Below are 20,700 nucleotides of genomic sequence, written 5' to 3' on the forward strand. Positions count from 1 at the left end.
ACACATATGACTGAGGAGGAGCCGATGGAGAGGGGGTGCAAGGTGCCAGCTTTTGCTTTGTCTTTAGTCAGCCTCGTGCTCCCTCATCACCACCATGAAACTCCCAGTTGTCTTCATGTTAGTGCCTCATTAGAGAGGAAAATGGCCTTGGCTTGATAATATTGAGGCCTCCAATATCCTGACAGTCTTCTTTACCCTGATAGCTCTTCTGAACATCCCCTTTGTCCTCACCCACCACCGAGTCCACCCCTACTCTGCCTTTAAAAACTCTGAAACTGGTTCAGCGTCCAAGTCCCTACTCGGCTGTGTGGGGTATACTTGGGCCCAAGCTTAAGCACGTCAAATAAACCCTCGTGCAATTGCATCGGTGTCCTTGGTGGTCTCTCAGATGCGAATACTCGGGCTTAACAATCACCTGTGCAGTTTCAAGAAGGATCTTACCTGCTGCCCCTCCCCCTCACATTCTACCCATCCATTTGGTGGAAACAATAGTGTAGTGTTACTTAAGAGCTGCAGGAGTCCTCAGTGAGGCCAGGATGTGGGGTTATTTCCTTATATTTTTAATTTTTTTCTGAGAGTGGAGAGCAGGCTTTGGTCCACGGGGAGGTAACCAGGTCTCTGCTGCGTCAGTCTGGGAAGGTCAGGCCCATGGAGCGTCCGGTTCCTTTGCTGAAGCTGAATTTGTGGGCATTTGCGGGGAGGCGAGGCCCCCTGAAAGCTGAGAAGGAAAAGCCAAAGATTAGTCTCACGGTAGGAGCTCATTTGAATAGCTCCTGACACAAAGGACTAGGAATTTGGGTCATTTTTGCGTTTCAGTGTACTGCCTTCAGGGAAGCAGTTTTGATAAGAGAAATCTGTGTTCTTAGGAGGCTGACCCTTCCAGCAGGGAATCCCAATTCCGGCCCCGGGCCCATTCCGGGTTTTCCCCCCTGTCCTGCCAGCCATGACCACAAGAATGGCACAGATGCTGAAGTAAAAGTGCTTAAGCTCCCCCCTTTGTGCCCAGGGTCTGAGCCCCTGGGAGAACGGTCACCCACCTCTGTGCCCGCTGGTGTTAATTCCAATCCGCAAGGTCTCCCAGGGCTGCACAGTTCCTCAGCCAGGATCCAGCCCGGTCCTAGAACAGTTTACAGATGCACAAGCTCTGTTGGTGGCCTTAAGGGCATTTTCTCCAGATGCTGCTGTGATTTCTCCGCAGATACCTTGTGGGAAAGAAATCCAGAGGACAAAAGGGAAGGAGAAATGGCCAGTTCTCAGGTAAGCCTGGTGCCCCAGGAGAGGCCATGTCATGTTTTCCTCCTGAAATTCCTCGCTTTTAGAAATTGCAAATGTTAGTTCCTGTAGTTCTGATGTTTCTCCCTTCTGTTTTCACCTGATTTGAAGATCTTTCCAGAAATGATCCTCAAGGCCAGGTCTTCAGAACCCTTCTCCCCCGTATCCCGGAGCCTTCTCTCCCAAGTCTCCAGCCTGCCTTACAATAGGACAGCAGCAGCTGTCACTGGGAGTTAAAGTCCTGGAAGCACTGAAAATAGTTTCTGAGTGATAGACGCACGTGGGCGGGGGGCTTCAGTCTGAGATTCCTGCTGCTGCTGAGGTCTGGTCCAGGGCGGTCAGTGAGGGAAAACCTTTCTCCTTTAGGCCCTGTGTGCTTGCTTTTCTCAGCACTGTGTAGCCCAGGGGTCAGGAAATCAAGAAATAACCTCAATGGATTTGTGTCCAGAATAACTCTAGATGTTCTCTGAGAGAAAGTGTGGGAAGGGGGAGTTCTTGAGACTTCCTCTTTAGAATGTGAAGTAGGTATTTTATGTAAAATATACTGGTTAAAATACACTAGAGGGGAACCTGGGGGTTCAGTCAGTTAAGCCTCAGGACTGTTGATTTCCCCCCTGGGCCACAATCTCTAGGTCCTGGTGATGAAGTTATTGAACCTAGGTGAGGTTTAGTGGGGTGAGGTTTGGAGCCGATGGCTAAGAAAGAATTCTTAAGACGTCTTTGGTGCAAAAAGGTGGTTTATTAGAGCACGGGGATAGGACCTGTGGGCAGACGGAGATGCCGCACCGGGTTGTGAGGGATGGCAGGTTATGTACCCTGTGGTTGGGGGAAGGTGAGGTAAAGGGGGTGATGTTAGTCTCTAAGGAATTTTGGAAGCAAGGTTTCCAGAACCTTGAGGGGCTAGCTATTGTAGGGAGAAGTGTTATTCATTACTAGTAGTAAAAATCTTCTTGTGAGACCCTTTAGATGTGTATCAGTGGGCCATATGCTTGGGAATGATTCTTGACACTATCTTGGAGATTTAGAGATAAAGTTTCCCATTTCTCCTATCAAGTGTCCTTGTTGGTGAGATTTGGGTTTAGAAGAAATTTAACTTTATTTAGGGCTTGAGGAACTGAGTTATTTGCCTCTGGAAATTGTGCTATTGTTAGATAGCTTCTTTGTTGTAAATCTCTAGGACATTGGTAAATGAAGGGAGACTCCTGTCTTGCAGGGCTGTGATCACTGCAAGTTACTATATGTTTTTCTTTTAGGGCAGCCAGAGGTGCCTGAGGAATGTCACACATATTACTGAGGGGAGTGGGTGGAGAGAGGGTGCAAGGTGCCAGCTTTTGTTTTGTCCTCAGCCAGCCTCCTGCTCCCTCATCACTGTGTTGAGCTCTTTCTTTGGCCGCAGGCTCAGCTGGGAACTGCCTTGAGGTTCTGTCCCTCTCCCTCTCCCTGGCCCTTGCACTAAAGTGTAAATGAATCTGTAATTAAGATTATGCTGCCTCATAGGGGACATGGAGACTCTGTTGTCTAAATGTGGTGTCTCTGCTGGTCAGGTGGGGGCCCCCAAACCCGGGTCCATGATTGGGGTGGAGGAAGTCACGTGGCCTTGAAGAGTTCACCTGAGGCAGAACCATGCTCTTTGCAGTTCACAGAATATCCTGCGGGAGGCAGGAGGCAGGTGGCAGAGGAGAGAGAGGCTCTGTGCAAGGAGCAGTGGGTGAGGTGGGGGCTCTTTTTAGTGCGGGAAGGTGAGGAGTTAGGGGGCTCATGGAAGTTTCCCTCTTCTGGGCACTGTCCCTGGTTGTCAGTAGTTCATTGGTTAGTTTGGGCCTGTGGCTCCTTTGAGGTGAGTCCCCAGTGGGCCTGTCTGGGTTCAGCAAGGGGGTCACTGGGCCTGCTCTCCATGCCTTTCCTTAAGTCCCCTTGCCTCAAAGCAGCTGCTACAGAAACTGTAGGTGATTAAACTGTATATATATCCTCTGTTTTCATAATGAGATTCCTATTTCGAATTCCTGTTTCCAGACCACACACACACAAAAAATACCAGTGATGGTGTGTCCTTGGGTGTGCCTTGGTACCGAGATTATTTTCTTTCCTATGCTTGGTGTGAACTGGATTTATTGTGTCGCTGCTCTTTGCGAGATCACTCCCCTGCTATGTTCATATTTTCTCTCCCAGTCATTTGTTGTAGGGAACGTGGATGTACTTAGCAGTACGCAGAGATCATTACAGTTCAACTGGAAATGTCTTTGTCTGAGTTTTCTCTTGCTTGTAGCTTTTTTCTTTTTTTAAGAATTATTATTTGAGAGAGAGGCTGAGAGCGCACATGAGCAGTGGTGGAGCGGGACAGGGAGGAGTAGACTCCCTGCAGAGCGGGGAGAACAATGTGGGGCTCCATCCCAGGTCCCTGGAAACCGGACCTGAGCTGAAGGTGGACGCTTTAACCAAGTGCCCTTGATCGTAGATTCTGAGAAAAACCAAGTCAGAAGAGGTGTGCATAACATTAAATTTCCTTCCATTTGGTGCCTTTGGTAAATACTGAGTAGGGAGAGTAGGACATTCTTCCTGAAATTCACAACTGCCTTCACATATGTTCATGTTTAATTAGAGGAGAAAAGCAACCTTAGCTTCTCAGTAACCAGAGTTCCAGGATTCTGAGAGTTCTCCTTTTGGAATCTTCTTTATCTCCTTCCCCCAAATGCATGTTGGCCATCATCCTCCATGCATGTCCCCCACTGATACAGATCTACAGGGGCCTCCATCCAAGGTTTCACTCAACAGTAGTCACTTACTACTTACTAGTAGTAAGTAGTCACTTACACTAGTCACTTACTACTACTCATCATCACACCAGCTGGGCCTTCAAGGTTCTGGAACCTTGATTTCAGCTTCCTTCATGATGGCTGCCCTCCTGAGCCACACACCATTTTAGTGCAGACTGAGTACCTGCTCACATTCCAGTGCAGCGCCTCTGACCCATGGGGCCTGTGCCTGTGCATCATCAGGAAGACCAGAGCTTTGATACCAAAGACATCTCAGGAATTGTTTCTTCATCATTCACTTCCGCACCCCAAGATTTCACATCAGAAATATCTCATGATTCCTTCTGGAACATTGGTTCTTCTCCTGCATCCCAGCAGTGTGCACTGGACAAGGAGCACGCTCACCTCTCTGTAGTTGGTAGGGTTGACTTCTCGGAGTGGAGGTTGTCAATCAGTCCTGCCCTCTGTCTCATGGGTTTTTCTTTTATTCCACACTCATGTCCTGGAGCAGGGAAAGTCAGGTCTTGCGTTTAGCTGGTGACATTAACTCCCACTTTCATGTTAGGGACCATCGTGCAGTATGTCAATGGCCACTTGGTGACTGTGGTATTTATTGTAGGGACAGCTGGCCTTCAGGGATGTGGCCGTAGAACTCTCTCAGGAGGAGTGGGGATGCCTGACCCACACTCAGCGGCGACTGTACAGGGATGTAATGTTGGAGAACTACGGACACCTCTGCTTCTTGGGTGAGGAAGACTCCTTCTAGACTCCCCAAACCACACTCTGGGTTTTCTGTTTCCTGTGAAGATTGTCTCTTGGACAATTCCTGTTTGAATAACTGGAATTCAGATCCAGACAGAGAGGGGAGTGAGGAGGGGTTTGTACATGTAGAGAAAAGCCATCATCATGTGTCCTTTTCATCTTTAGCTTCTCAAGGTAATACCCCCACTTCTGTAGATGAGTTGCAATTCTAAACACTTAGTGGCAGAGAATGGTGCTGCTCACATGTTAAACTGAAATTTCCCCTTCTTACTATGTCTGTTGCTTGGAAGTGCAGGTCAGGATGTGAACATTGGAAATGCCTCCTCTGTGTTCTTTTTTTTTTTTTTTTAAAGATTTTTTATTTATTTGACAGAGAGAGAGAGATCACAAGTAGGCAAAGAGGCAGGCAGAGAGAGGGGGGAGGAAGCAGGCTCCCTGCAGAGCAGAGAGCCCGATGTGGGGCTCGATCCCAGGACCCTGGGATCATAACCTGAGCCGAAGGCAGAGGCTTTAACCCACTGAGCCACCCAGGCGTCCTGGAAATGCCTCCTCTGTGTTCTAAAGGGACTGTTGGGCAACAGCTTTTGGAAATCATTTTCTAGAATTGTACAGTATCCTCGCTTCTGTGCTGAACACAATCCTGATGGAAAGTTAGAATCTCTGGCGATACTCATTTTCCTTTTCTCTCGTAAACAGGTCTCACTGTGTCAAAGCCAGACCTGATCACTGTTTTGGAGCAAGAGAAGCAGCTCTGGGATGTGGAGAGAAAGGAGAGCGCAGGCTTCCATCCAGGTAGGTGAGGATAAATGAGGCAGATGACAGAAGGGAGGCCCAAGTCTGAAGGAGGAACATAGACCTTAAGCTATGGTTCCACTAGCTGTCCTTGAATGAAAATCAGTTGGAGACATGCCCGGTTTTATTTCTCTCGTGCTCCCAGAGGGACATCTACTCTCCTACATTATCAAGTTCTTGCATCCTATAGGGATTCTCCTTCAGCTCCAGTGATGGTCTGCCACATCCACAGGAAGGGCCAGGAGACTCTCCTTGGAGGGGGAAGCACCCCCCCACCCCCGACCCAGTCTGAGAGCTTCTCCATTGCTTTGAGGGCCCTGGAGAAGGCATCCTGTTTCTGAGGACCTCTATGTAATGGCCTTTGTCAGTTCTGGCTTTCATCATGAGACAAGTAGGTCAGGGTAGTTGTATACACACTGGGTTTTGGTTCAGAAATTCCAAGAATACTGGAGACAGATTTCTAATGTTTTCTGGCTTATGCTTTCTAATGTTACGGAGGCTTTATTCTTATTCTTACAAAACTGACATTTAGTAACTGCATCAGATAACAAACCACCTCCCTAAAATGAGACAATGTGCAGTTCTATTTCCCCCTCTGTGTTCATTCCTCAGTGGTGAAATAATGCAATGTCTCTGTTTCCTAGCCTTCTCACATAAAGAATGTTATTGGGGAACTAGCACATTTAGAACTCAGTACTTGGAACCTTTAAGAAAGTCTCACTTACTATGTAAGTCAAAAAAGGATAAACTTTATGCTTTTTGCCAATAAAATTATGTATATTTGATTGTGTTTGTGTATCATTCATACATGCTCTGATTCCTACTGTTAATTTTTCTCCCTGGGGAGTGGTGAGTGAATGTTATACTATGTCTAGGTGAGTTGTCATCAACATAGAATTAATTTCATCATGTATTTGTGGGTGAATTGTTTTCTTTCGGCATGAGAGAAAAGAGTTTCTGGAATTAAAAGTAATTTTGAAACACTTTATACCGGTGTATCATATCATGTTTTGGTAGGAAATAAGAAAGATTTATTTTAGGGCGCCTGGGTGGCTCAGTGGGTTAAGCCGCTGCCTTTGGCTCAGGTCATGATCTCATGGTCCTGGGATCAAGTCCCACATCGGGCTCTCTGCTCAGCAGAGAGCCTGCTTCCCTCTATCTCTGCCTGCCTCTCTGTCTATTTGTGATCTCTCTCTGTCAAATAAATAAATAAAATCTTAAAAAAAATAAAAAGAAAGATTTATTTTATCTTTAATTATATTACACTATGATGTGCCTTGGTACCTTCCTTATTAACTTTTGTGTCTTCTGTGAGTATTTTCATTGCGCGCTTACCTTAGAGATTCCGTAAAACAACTTAGAGGTAAAACAATGCTTTTGAATCTCAATATTGTGAATTGTACCCAAAACACTTCTTCTTGTCTCCACCCCTGCATCCGCTTTGTTAACCGATGTCACAAATTCTAATATTTATGTTGTGTAGTTTATGACGTACATGAACGATTTTTATACTTTTTTAAAGACAAAATGCTGTGGCAGAAATAAATGTGACCTAGGTAATTCCAACACTACAGTTTTGTATAACTGTCTAAATACTTATGTTTAGTGGAGAACTTTAGGATCCCATCTGGTTCAGTTTCTGGGTAGAATCCTTTTATTTCATTGAGAGAGCGTTCCTTTAATGGTTCTTGTAGGACAGGTCTACCATAAATGTAGAGGGGTCTTTACTTGGGAATGTCTTCATTTCTACATCTGTGGAAAAGAGTTTTGCCTGGTAAAGTATTCTTGGTGGTATTTTTCAATCTTTCAGTAGCTGAGTACATTATGCAGGCCCCATTCTTGTTGGGACTGCTGGGAATCCCACACTGCTTTTCTAGGAGCTCTTCACAAAGTGAAGTGCATTTGCCATGCTGTTTCAAAAGTCTCTTTTCATCTTTTTTTTTTTTTTTTTTTGAATTTTAAATTTTTATTTTTTTAAAAGATTTTATTTATTTATTTGACAGAGAGAGATATCACAAGTAGGCAGAGAGGCAGAGAGAGAGAGGAGGAAGCAGGCTTCCCACTGAGCAGAGAGCCCGATGCGGGGCTCGATCCCAGGACCCTTGGATCATGACCTGAGCCGAAGGCAGAGGCTTAACCCACTGAGCCACCCAGGAGCCCCTCTTTTCATCTTTGATATTTGATGGGTTAATTATAATCTGTCACTGGTTCATGTCTTGACATTTATGCTACTTAGAATTTAGCAAGCTTGAATTGTCTCTTGTACCCTCATCTCCTTATGGGGTCCCCTTAATGTGCATATTGGACCACTTGTTGGTGTCCCACGAGTCCCTTAGACTCTCTCCTTTTCCACCTATTTCTTTGGTCCCCGCATTAGTGAATTTAGAAAAAGTGTTTTTAAGAGTTCTGATTCTTTCTTCTGCTTCATCAAGTCTGTTGCTGATCCCTTAGTGTATTTTTAAATTCAGTAATTGTACTCTGGGGCTCTCAGTTTCTGGTTCCTGGATGTTACACTTTTTGTCTCTCTGGGTTTACATTTTGGTCATGATCTGTTTTCCTGATAACACTTAGTTACCTGTTGTCTTCTCTTTTTCCTCCATGTGGATTTTTATCATTATAACTTGAGGTGCTTGCAGTTTGTTGTTGTTTTGGTTTGGTTTGGTCTGGTTTTGGTTCAGTTTGGGTTTTTGTTGTTGTTGTTGTTGTTTTTGCAATATATGGGTGTTTATTAACTTAGGGCCAGTTTTGGAGATTTATTTTGTTCCTCTGATTGGAACATAGTTTTCTTTTTCTTTGAATGTGTTGTGATCTTGGATTAGTATTTAGGAAATTAAAAAAAAAAGTCTAAGGGCCTAGGATTATAGACTTGTTTTCTTCAGGAGAACACTAATAATAGCAATTCTGGGTTCTGTCACACATGTCCCAGGCATTTGTCAAGTCTGCGTTCCTGTTATTTCCCTGTTTCAGGAAGAGGAGTTACTACTTTAGAATGAGTGATCCCCGACTCTCTCTTTGCCTTCAGCTCTGTTGTCTCTTCCTTGTTTGAGCAGGAGTTCACCTGTCTGAGTAGCCCCCACACTTGCCTCCACAGGTGCCCTGATTCCCCCTCTGTTTCCCGTGTCAGGCACATGAAAAGAAGCCAGATCATAGAATCTGCAAGTCACTCACTTGTCTCTGTTAGTGTCAGATTTAGTAATGAATAAAGGAAATGTGTGTTGTGTATGTTGTGTGTTGTGCATGTTGTGTATGTGTGTCCAGTCAGTACATGACCACAAGCACAGAGGGTTTCTGAGAGTGACTTCTGTGGGGATAACTCACGATTGACCTGTGACTTGGTTCCTGCAGAGGTTGTGCAAATTGTCCTGGGTCAGAATCACTGGGAGCACTTGTAAATATTGGATCGCTGTGCCCAGGCTTACATTACTGTGTCAGTAGCTCTGGGCTCAGCCACCCATCTTTCCTTTCTTACTCCATCTCAGGTGGCTGTGTAGGGACTAGACCTTGAGAATCTATATCTTGGGACACATTCACAGTAGTGTTTCAGGAAAAGTAGTAGCCCATGTGTAATGTAGTGAGATACACAGGTGTGTAGTCTTGGTTCTCCAGACATGAAAGTGGACTGGTGTGTGTTGGGCCTTTCCTGTGTTGTACCTTGGATGCCTGACCTTTGTGTCTACTTCTGAGTATTCAACCAGGAAACCACTCCGGCTACCTATGTGTGGTGTGGGCTGGAATGTTCACTTTGAAGTATCCGTTCATGGAAGCTGTTCTGTGTGAGGACGGCTGTGTGAACGATTGAGTGTCAAGGAGAAAAGGAACAATCCAATCATGGGTCACCTTCTAGAAGGGCATATGTACTGTGTGCTTCCTGTTCCTGTGTAGGGCACCCAGATTCAAACCCTGACTTGACCAATAGTGAGAGGTTCCCTATACCTTTTTTTATCTACGTGATTTCTTTGTGTTAGAAGACAGTAGTATTACCACTGACCCATAAACTCTAGAACATTGAATACATTAATAGCAGATACAGCATCAGTAACCGTGAGACAGACATTGTATGCACTGTGCAGAGGAATGTGTCAGATAATAGTGAATTTTTTTTAATTTATCTTGATCTTAGGAAAAAAATTTTTAAACCATACCACAGAGATAGAATCCCTTGTGTTTCTCTGAACACATCATTATATTTAAAATTTTAGCCAGAAATGTATTAGAAATTAACATATTCTATGGTTTCTTTCGTGATTGAGGTTTTCTTTTCTTTTCTTTTTTTTTTAGATTTTATTTATTCATTTGACAGACAGAGATCACAAGTAGGCAGAGAGAGAGGAAGGCAGAGAGAGAGGAGGAAGCAGGCTCCCCGAGAAGTGGAGAGCCTGATGCGGGGATCGATCCCAGGACTCTGGGATCATGACCTGAGCGGAAGGCAGAGGCTTTAACCCACTGAGCCACCCAGGCGCCCGTGATTGAGGTTTTCTATTTTTATTTCCCCTCTTGGCTAATAAAGTGAAATGTATTCTTAAAATTTGTATTATGCTTTTCATTTCCCTACACAAATCATTTTAAGATTTTGTTTCTTTATTTGAGAGAGGGAGAGAATAAATACAAGTTAGGGGAGGGCCAGAGGCAGAGAGATAAGCAGACTCCCCACTGAGCAGGGACTCCACACAGGGCTTTTTCCCAAGACTCTGTACCAGGACCCAGTTTTTAGTCAGAAGCTTAACTGAATGAGCCACCCAGGCTTCCCTATACAAGTCATGTCTTGTTATAGATTCTCATGGCCATGATCTTGTATCAGACTTCTCTGTTGTTTTATCTTTATGTCTTCCCCATCTAGTGGTGTTAGCAGTCTCCCAGGACCACACACCCAATGTCAGTTGTGATATCAAAGATCTTCCATAGGCCTCTGTGCTCAGATCAATGATTATTCCTCTTTTCCCATAGAAGACATGCCTCCAGGAGCTGGGCAGTTGTCATAATCTTTGTGGTGCAGGCTGTCCCTGCAATCATGGCAACCTGATAGATGTTGTACCACTGTCACTCTTTACTTTGCTGGAGATAGGATAAGTTCTACAGCTTTTATTGCCAGACAGGGGAGCATAGGCAACTCACTGGAGATTGCCTGTAATGTTCTGACCCACACTGACTGCCTTTGGGTGAAAAATTTGTGACATGACGTTGGATGTACACTTCTTTGTTAGGTTGACAGAGTGGCCAGTGATGTGTCCCTGGTGGCACAGTGTGCATCTTGGGGGTCTTCCAGACCTTCACAAGTGGCCCTATGGCTAATTATTGGAAGCATCTTAAAGTCAAACCTTCCAGGTACAATGACTTTGTGATCCACACTGCATGTGACTGTATATCACTGCCAGGTGAGCAGCAAAAGATCATGAAGGAAAATGTATTGGTTGCTGTTGTGGATACCTGCCCCGAACCGTACATTCATATATGTACCTCCTACAGTCTTGTCACTATTCCTTGAAGTCATGTAGTGATGTCATGATCTGTGTGAGCATTTCCTTGGTTGATGTTTTAGTAATACTTGTCATTCCACACGTTTGTGTATAAAAAAGCTTGGGAACATAGTGAACGCATCTGGCTCTTGTGTAGAGGACAGATGAGTTTATTGTACAGGAAAAGAGATGTTTCTTTCTGTGACAAAGGATGTTCCTTGACGATACTAGGGTTTCCTATGCTCAGAGTCTCACAGAAGTGACTCAAACCCACCTCATGTGCAGCGTCTCCCGGTATCAGTTGCGGGTGCGCAAATGGCCAGTGGAATTAGTGTGATGAAGACGTTTATGATGTTTGCTGAGTCACAAGTCATGAGATGCTTAGACTTTGACCTGGGAACCTCTTGTCGTCTGCCAGGATTGGGAAATGGTTACAGGCCACCTGGTCACAGTTTAGAATGTGTGTCATCTTGGGCTTTTCTTATTCTTGTGATTATCCATGGACTTTACTCAAAACAAAACAGATATTCATGAGTGTGTTTCTTGTTTGTTCATTTACATTTACATTACATTACATTACATTTGGGACACATTTACATTACATCAATTACATTACATTTGGGATAGAACAAGGAGGGCACTGGAGTACTCAGTACTACCCCAGGAGTACTGGGGTACTCCTGGAGAGAATGCTGGCAAACAACCTGGGGGCTCACAGCATGGAAACAGCCATCTGAAGAACACCTGGGGTGCACAGTGGGGAGAATATTCAGTAGTCTAGGAGCACATTCCTGAGAGGAAACATTCAGTGACATGTGGCTCCCAGAACATGGGAGTTTGATGACACCATTTCCTTCTCCCATCTTGTAGCATAAAGCAGAGCCCCACTCAGTGAGGACACTGGTTGGCTGCTTTGTTTGCACCAGGCCCCACCCCCTGTGATCTGAGGGGACTGCCCTTCTCAGTGAGGCTTGTCTCAGGCTCAGCAAGGTGTGCCCCTGCCCAAATCAGGTCTCCTGATCAAGGATTCTGCAGGGCGACAGTCCTGGTGGAGTTGATGTCAGGTCTCCTTTCACAAGCAGAGCAGAGCTCACCTAGTTCAAAGTGGCCACATTCAGGCCAGGGACCAAACACTGCCCGTAGCAGGAAAGGAGAGCCTCAGCAGACCCCTGGCCTGAAGGATACGAAGGAGACATTTTTGAGTTTTCTAATGAACAGAAGAAGTTAGAGAGTTAGACAAAAGCCAAGATGAAAGGATTTATCCCAAACAAACCCAGCAGGTAAGGCCAGGGCCAGAGAAGCAATGGAAATAGTAGTAAGGAGCTTGATGGAGAATTTAAGGCAGCAATCATAATGATACTCAAGGAGCTGAGAAAATAGTGAGAACTTTACTACAGGGATAAGAGTTAAAAAAAAAAAAAAAGTTGGTTGTCTGGGTGGCTTACTCTGTTAAGCCCCAGGCTCTTGGTTTCTGCTCAGATCTTGATCTCAGGGTCCTGGAATCCAGGCTCAAGTCTGCCTCTGCACTCAGCATGATGCATACATGTGATTTCATCTCTCTCTAGCTCCCACCCAAACTCTTACGATCCCCATCCCCCAGTATATGTCTTTTTAAAAATCAAACTAAGGTGAACAATGCAATAACCTAGATTAGAAATAGGCTTGATGTTAAGAGAAGGCTGGCAGAAACAGAAGAATGACTTTGTCACATAAAAGGCAAAATGAAGGGAAATACTGAATTGGAACCAAAGGAGGGAAAAGAATCATGCAACATGGGATTTAAAAAAAAAAAAAATATTTATTTATTTGACACACAGTGATTACAGGCAGGCAGAGAGAGAGGTGGGAAAGCAGGATCCCTGCCAAGCAGAGAGCGCTATGCAGGGTTCAATCCCAGGACCTTGGGATCATGACCTGAGCCAAAAGTCAGAGGCTTAACCCCCTGAACCACCCAGGTTCCCCTAACACAAGATTTATTTAGGGAGCTCATTGACACCATCGAAAGTAGTAAGATTCCCAGGTCTAGGGATTTTCTGTGCTTGGAGAGTATTTCTTCTAAATTCAACCCTCAGGCTTCTTATTGGTCTAAGATGATTTCCAAATTCTTTGGTTCAAGGTTAGTAATTCATTCTTAGTAATTTGTCTGTTTTTAGGCATTATCTTTCTTTAGTTCTAAATTACCCTATTGTTTTTGTTTTGTTTTTTTATGATTTTGTTTATTTTGGGTGCCTGGGTGGCTTGGTGGGTTAAAGCATCTGCCTTCAGCTACGGTCATGATCCCTGGGTCCTGGGTTCGAGTCCCACATTGGGCTTTCTACTCGTCAGGGAGCATGCTTCCCCCTCTCTCTGCCTGCCTCACTGCCTACTTGTGATCTCTGTTAAATAAATAAATAAAATCTTTAAAAGAAATAAAAATATTTTGTTTATTTGACAGAGACATAGCAGGAGAGGGAACATAGGTACGGGGAATGGGAGATGGAAAAACAGGTTTCTTGCTGATCTTGGAGCCTGAGCAGGTCTGGAGCCCCATATGGGGACTCCATCCCATGACCATGGGATCCTTGACCTGAGCTGAAGGCAGAGGCTCCCCGTATTTGTTATTATATAGTAGTTTGTGTGATTTAGAGTTTTACCACTTTTATTTTTTATCAAAATGGGCATTACTTTCAGTGTTCTGTTAGTATTAATGTGCTATCTATTTATTTCAGATTTTTCTTTGTAGTTTTCATTCCTATACTAAGTTTCTTTCAAAAAATATTTTATTTATCTGACAGAGAGATCATAAGTAAGCAGAGAGGCAGGCAGAGAGGGGGGTAGAAGCATGCTCCCTGCTGAGTAGAGAGCCTAATGCGGGACTCGATCCCAGGACCCAGGAATTATGACCTGAACTGAAGTCAGAGTCTTAACCCATTGAGCCACCCAGGCATTCCTCTCTACTAACTCTCATCTAATTGTTTCCTTTTTTAGTTCTTCTGGTAGAAATTAAGTTGCTTGTTCCAACATTTTTGTTACCTGTATTGTATAACATAACAAAAATGAAAAACAAAGTGTACTCAGGAAACTGGCAGAAATAAACAAATAATGACCAAAAACAGTAAAAAAATTAAGATGATTTTTACGGATTTCTGTAATCATGCCATGTGTGAACATAGATAGTTTTTACTGTTTCTTGTTTAGTTTACATTCCTTTACTATATTTATGGTTGCATAATTGTTCTGAATAGAGAATCCAGTACTCTACTCAAAGGCAGTGGTGGGGTCAATTCATTACCTGCTGATCATAGAGGAGAAGCTTGCAGACTGTCCCTACTGAATAGGTTTCAGCTTTTCATACATCTGTGGCATTCATTAGGTAGGGGTTTACTTCGTTCTCTAGCTTAAGTGTTTTTAGTATGACATGTTGTCCAATACTCCCATATTTGTATTCTGTCTACCTTATTATGATCATGTCATTTTTGCCCTTTGTTTTGTTAATGTGGAGTCTTGAATTTATGGTTTTCTGTATGTTGGAGCACCCTTAATTCCAGATCTGATTCCCACTTGATGATCTTGTAAAAAGGGAAAATGTGCTGTTGATTCAGATTGCTATTTATTGTGGGCTTTGAGTGAATATTCATCACAGGCAGTAGTTTGTAAACTTTGTTGTTTGTAGTGTCTTTGTCTGGCTTTCAAGAGCTGGTAATGCTGGTATCAGAGAGAGAGTGTTCTGCTAGTTCTCCTGATCATCACTCCTTGGAAATGTTTGAGGAGATTTGCAGTCCTTTCTCAGTCAGTATCTGTTTGAATATCCAGTGAATTCATTTGGCACACAATTTTTGTTTGTTGGATTTTTTTCTTTTATTCCTCTTTCCTTCTGGTTTGTGGTTATAGATCAGTTTTGGGGTGTTTTTTTTTTTTTTTTTTTTTTCTGAATACTGGAGTCTAAATTTTTTATACTTTTTTTTTTCTTTTTTTAACATTCATACTCATCTTTTGGTGTGAGTTTGTGTTCCCCGATTATCCACTGTTGCCTCTTATTTGATTCCTATAGTCAGTTATGCTCTCCTTTTAGTTGCACTTTTCTTTATTCTATATTTAGTTCATGGGCTATCAATGTTGTTGATCTTTCTGACAAACAACTCTTCCTGTGGTTGATACATTCCTATCTTTACTTTACTATAGTTGGTTCATTTCAGTATTCTGTTTCAATATCCACCGTTCTGCTAATTTTGAGCTCATGTGACCCTTTTCCTGATTGTTAGAGATACAGGAAATTGATTTGTCCTACACCATGATGATACCACAGAATTGTCTATTAGACTCTGTGCTCAGTACGTTGTGTGCCATGTTGTGTGTCCATGGAGAAATGAAGTCCTGATGACTCCTTCTCAGCCATCTTTCTGACTTTGTCTGATTGACTTGATGCCTCTGTATTAGAAGTCATCAGTATATTCTTCCAAATGTAGTAAGTGCAATGGTTTTACTTTTATTTGGTATCTTTCAGCTGTATCTTCACATGACAACCAGAGTTTCCTGCTAAAGCAGAGCATACAAGGTTCTTTCGAAAACCCATCAATGCACAGATACAAACATAGTGCTATTGAGATTTTACACTTACATAGAGAAAGGGACAATGATGGGGAGAGTGACGGGCATCAAAGATTTTAGAGAAGACAAATCCAATCCAGGTCAACTGACTTTCATGAGAATCTCACTGCCCCAAATGGTGAAGGATATAAATGTCTGTGGAAATCTTCCCTTTTGAAGTTAACAGTTCCTGCAGAGCAGTATGCTTCTGTCAGCACAAGCTCCAGTCAGATATTCCATCATAGTGATTTGTGGACAGACCATTCGACACATCTGGAGAGTAACCTAGTCCATGCTGAGAATAATGATTTGAGCCATTTGGAAGATAGGATTGGCCTGACCTTAAATCAGAGATTCAGAAATGAAAAACCAAGTGCTCAGTGGGATCCATTGGATAGGGGCTTCACCGAGGAGTTAAACCTGCAGTATGACCAGAGGCTTCTCACTGGAGACAGAGTTGCTCAGTGCACTGAATCTGAGAAAACATTGAACCAGGGCTCCCAAGCTCACAAATGTGTCAGGACTAGGTTTGTGAAGAACCATTATGAATGTGATAAATGTGGGTAAGGCTTTCATCCAAGCTCTAACCTCTGTATATTCCTTTCAGGAGACAGTCCTCACAAGGATAATGAATGTGGGAAAGCTCATAACCAGTCTTCCAGTGTTGCTGATCATCAGAGAATTGATGAGGGAAAAAGCCCTTTCACATCTAATAAACCAGGGACCATGTTTAGTCAGTCATCAAGACCAAATAGAAACAAGATAATTCCTAGGGGCAAGAAAACTTGTATTTCTAAGGAATGTTGTAAATCCTTTGACTGGCACTCGACATTATCTCAGTTCCTGCAAATATGCAAAATATGTAAATGCAAGGAATGTGGTAAAACTTTTAAGGACCCTTCATCAGTAAAGGGACATAAGCCAATCCATACTGGAGTGAAACAGTACAAATGGGCAAAGAGTGTGAAAGCGTCTACATTGCCCTCCACCCTTCCTGGAAGTCACCAAACTCCTACTGGAGAGAAACGTTACCAATGTGAAGTATGCGGCAAGACCTTTAAGTGGCGCTGCGACCTTACTCAGCATCACCGAGCTCATACTGGAGAGAAACCTTACCAATGTCAAGAATGTGGCAAGGCCTTTAAGTGGCGTTCAGACGTTACTCGACATCACCAAGTTCATACTGGAGAGAAACCTTACCAATGTCAAGAATGTGGCAAGGCCTTTCACCGGAGCTCAGGGCTTAGCCAACATCACATAATTCATACTGGAGAGAAACCTTACCAATGTCAAGAATGTGGCAAGGCCTTTATGTGGCCTTCCCAGCTTACTCAACATCACCGAATCCATACTGGAGAGAAACCTTACCAATGTCAAGAATGTGGCAAGGCCTTTCACCGGAGGTCATTGCTTACTGTGCATCACAGAATTCATACTAGAGAGAAACCTTACAAATGTAAAGAATGTGGTAAGGCCTTTAACCAAACTTCAGCCCTTACTCAACATCACCAAATTCATACTGGAGAGAGTCCTTACCAATGCCAAGAATGTGGTAAAACCTTTAACAAGTGCTCACACCTTGATCAGCATCACAGAATTCATACTGGAGAGAAACATTACAAATGCGAAGAATGTGGCAAGGCCTTTTACCAGCGCTCACACTTGAGTAACCATCATAGAAGTCATACTGGCAAGAAACTTTAAAAATGTAAAGACTAGGACTAAGGATTGTAAAACCCTTACATCACAGACCTTGCATCCGATATAACTAGAGAATAACTATACACATGTAAAGAAGTCCACCCTCTCTCTCCCTGAAACTCACATCGTAGTTATCATATGGGAGCAACATGGTAAAATGTGATGAATGTGGTGAGACTTTTAACTGGAATTCAGTCTATACTCAATGTCCCAAAATGCACACTAGATTTAAATCCTAGAATCATGATGATTGTGGAAAGACCTTCATTTTAATTTACATGTTCACAAACACAGAAAGTGCTAAAGAAGGTAAATTGATTCATACAAATAATTAGAAAACTCTCTGAACATCTAATGACAATAAATGTCACAGATATCAAGTAAAAGGAGTGTATCAGTTCCTCTATTCAGACAGTACTCATTAGTCCAAGGAAAAAGATCAAGTTAAACACTTGGAAAATGCATATGCTGTTACGTTGGAAAGATTCAGTGGGGGAGTTTTTACAAGGGTACACTTAGTTTCGATGTGCATTTTGTTACATTGTGCCTTTTTGAGGTTTGTGACCAACAAATATTAATGTATTTTATTCTCAAATCACTTCTGGAGATTGACTTACTCGTACTGGGTGTATGAATCCGTGAGCCTGATTTTTGCTCCATCAATGGCAATCGATGCCCTGCTGCATCCGGGGGGACTCACGCATCTCAAATTTTCCTTGGAAGATGAGAACTGTGTAATACACAACATGAATGAAGAAAATCTAAACAGAGACCCTGCTTAGGCTTATAGCATTGATGTAAGTTGCCATGAAATAGGTGTTCAGAACAATATTTTTCTCCATTTACTAAAACTAAAGAGGGGTATAGGTGATGCACTCATGTGGGCATAGCTTTCAAAAGTCACATGGTAGAGTAGCTGTTGGTGGTGAAGAAGCCTTCTGGACACTGGGGTAGGCAGGATCAGCAAGGTGTGTGCTGTGGTTGAACTCAAGCACTCCTCTCCCAGAGATAAAGGCCCAATCAAGATTTGAGCCACTGTAGATAGGGGACCATTCAGGGAAGCAGCTGCAGTGCATTGTGGGAACATCCTGTCTACTCAGTGCCATGTTCAATACAATCCCCCGCTCTGGCTCTGTCTGCTGTAGTTTTGGAATATAGGTGAGCTTCAGTGGGGTGGGGTCTGGAGCTGATGACCAAAAAAAAAAAAAAATTCCTGAGGCATCTTTGGTGCAAAATGTTGGTTTATTAAAGCATGGGGACAGGGGGAGGGCAGTTGCTGCTACCAGGGTCATAAGGGGTAGCTGGTTTTACACTATGGGGTTGGGGAAAGGTGAGGAATAAGAAAGCTTTCAAAATGATTTTCTTCTTCTTTTTTTTTTTTTAAAGATTTTATTCATTTATTTGACACAAAGAGATCACAAGTAGACAGAGAGCCAGGCAGAGAGAGAGGGGGAAGCAGTCTCCCCGGTGAGCAGAGAGTCCCATGCGGGGCTCCATTTCAGGACCCTGGAATCATGACCTGAGCTGAAGCCAGAAGCTTTAACCCACTGAATCACCCAGGCGCCCCCATCTCTATTTCTTGCAATACCTTCCCTCCCATGACCCATAGATAAGACTCCCCCTCCCCCAGAACTTCCCTAAATCTGTTTTAGTCGGAATGGCATATTCTGGACTTAGACTTGGGACTCTCTAGCACTGCACCATGGCTCCAGATGAAAGCATGTGCCCCATGTGCTACACTGAGTGGTATTTTGATGTGTCTATGAGGTACACATGCGCATATGACCATGTTATGTGTGTCATAGATACCCCATAAGAAACAGAAATCTATCCCAATAGGAATCATGTGGTAGCCCAGGGAAGAGACAGAAAATATTCAAGATGAAGAATTAGCATGTAGAGGAGGAGAAGTGTCCTGAGTTTCCCTAGTGACTCCCTAGATGTAGAAGTTATCTCCAGATCTCCAGTTGTATTTGCCCTCATTTTTATTTCCAGCTATGTAGGAATCACAACCATTCTTTCTTGCCTGTCCTATGGAGAGAGTGTCCTCAGAAAAGACTTCATTGAGATTAGAGAGATGGAAAGCCAATGGGTATTAATTCCAACATGAATGATGTGGGATGTGAATCTAAGTAAAATTTGAGGAAGGTACCATCCTTCAAGAGAAAGACAAGACCTATTGAAAGGAAATGTAAGGAACTCTTTCCCATGTGGGGAGGGACCTGGAGGTGGCTCCTTTTAGTCACTGCAAAGGCACAGGGAGCTCTTGCTGGTGTCATCTGATGAATACAAGTAATGGGGAAAAGAAATGGAAAATGCGGGTTTCTCAGGAGTAGGGAAGTCCTCTTTTTTATCTTGTCGATTTGATCACCTCCTGAGGACTAGTACTGTTGGAGTCAGTGATTACTGTGCTATCCCTGCCCAGATCCGTGACAAGGGATGGAGGAGGTTGTTGGAGGATGCAATCACGTGGGCAGCTTTAAGATGTCACACAGTAGAATAGATGTTTGAGATGAAGAAGCCTTCTGGACAGTGGAATAGGCCAGATCAGCAAGGTATGTGCTGTGATTGCTCCCTTGTTTGCTATGTAGATCACCCTAGTCAAGGTCAGATCCAGTGTGGTTGGGTGATCCTTCAGGGAAGCTGCTTCACTGCTGTGTGGTACCTTCTTCCCTTTCCTCAGCATGGTAGTAAGTGTAGTTCTAGGCTCTGCCTCTCTCCATGGCTCGGATTTGTTGGAGTAGCCATTCAGCAGTGAGAGGCAGTGAGCATTTCTGCCTGTAACAGTCCAGCCCAAATGTTGCAAGAAGGGATACAGATCAGAAGCACTGATTTCCATTGCTGGCCACAAGACAACTTCAGGTACACAAACAGAAGCAGGATCACACACCTTCTCAGAGTCTGTGACTTATAACCAGAAGAGGACTAGTCCTCACCAAAATGAGGTTATGATACAATTCAAGCAACAAATTTCTTTGGTTTCATCACATGCCATTTTATTAACAGTGAGATCTTCCCAGTCAGATACCTTATTTCTCTACACTGCAAACTGAAAGCACCATATTCAAGAAGGATTTCGCTTTTTCCGTACCCTTCTCTCTCTGCCTGCCTCCCTGCCTACTTGTGACCTCTCCCTGTCAAATAAATAAATAAATAGATAGATAGATAGATAGATAGATAAATAAAATCCCTTTTAAAAAGCAGATTTTATTTGAAAGGGAACACAAGCAGGGGGAGAGGGAGCAGTAGCCTTGCCACTGAGCATGAAGCCCAATGTGGGGCTTGATCCCTGGACCCTGGGATAATGACCTGAGCTGAAGGCAGATGCTCAATGACTGAGCCACCCGGGTGCCCCCACAGGACAGACTCCTAACTGTCGAGAACAACCTAAGGGTGGTTGG

At 43.6% G+C, this 20,700-nt stretch overlaps 1 protein-coding gene across 1 annotated transcript; it reads left to right on the top strand.

Moving 5' to 3' along the window:
• Window positions 1-657: 657 nt before the first annotated feature.
• Window positions 658-18,455, top strand: LOC122911694 (putative zinc finger protein 66). Its single transcript, XM_044256663.1, has 5 exons — window positions 658-750; window positions 1,199-1,257; window positions 4,645-4,771; window positions 5,484-5,579; window positions 16,206-18,455. Exons 2-5 carry the CDS (start codon window positions 1,243-1,245, stop codon window positions 17,300-17,302), a joined length of 1,335 nt encoding a protein of 444 aa, XP_044112598.1. The 5' UTR covers window positions 658-750; window positions 1,199-1,242; the 3' UTR covers window positions 17,303-18,455.
• Window positions 18,456-20,700: the final 2,245 nt, after the last annotated feature.

The sequence above is a fragment of the Neovison vison genome, chromosome 7, assembly GCF_020171115.1.
Source record: "Neovison vison isolate M4711 chromosome 7, ASM_NN_V1, whole genome shotgun sequence".
Taxonomy (NCBI): Eukaryota; Metazoa; Chordata; class Mammalia; order Carnivora; family Mustelidae; genus Neogale; species Neogale vison.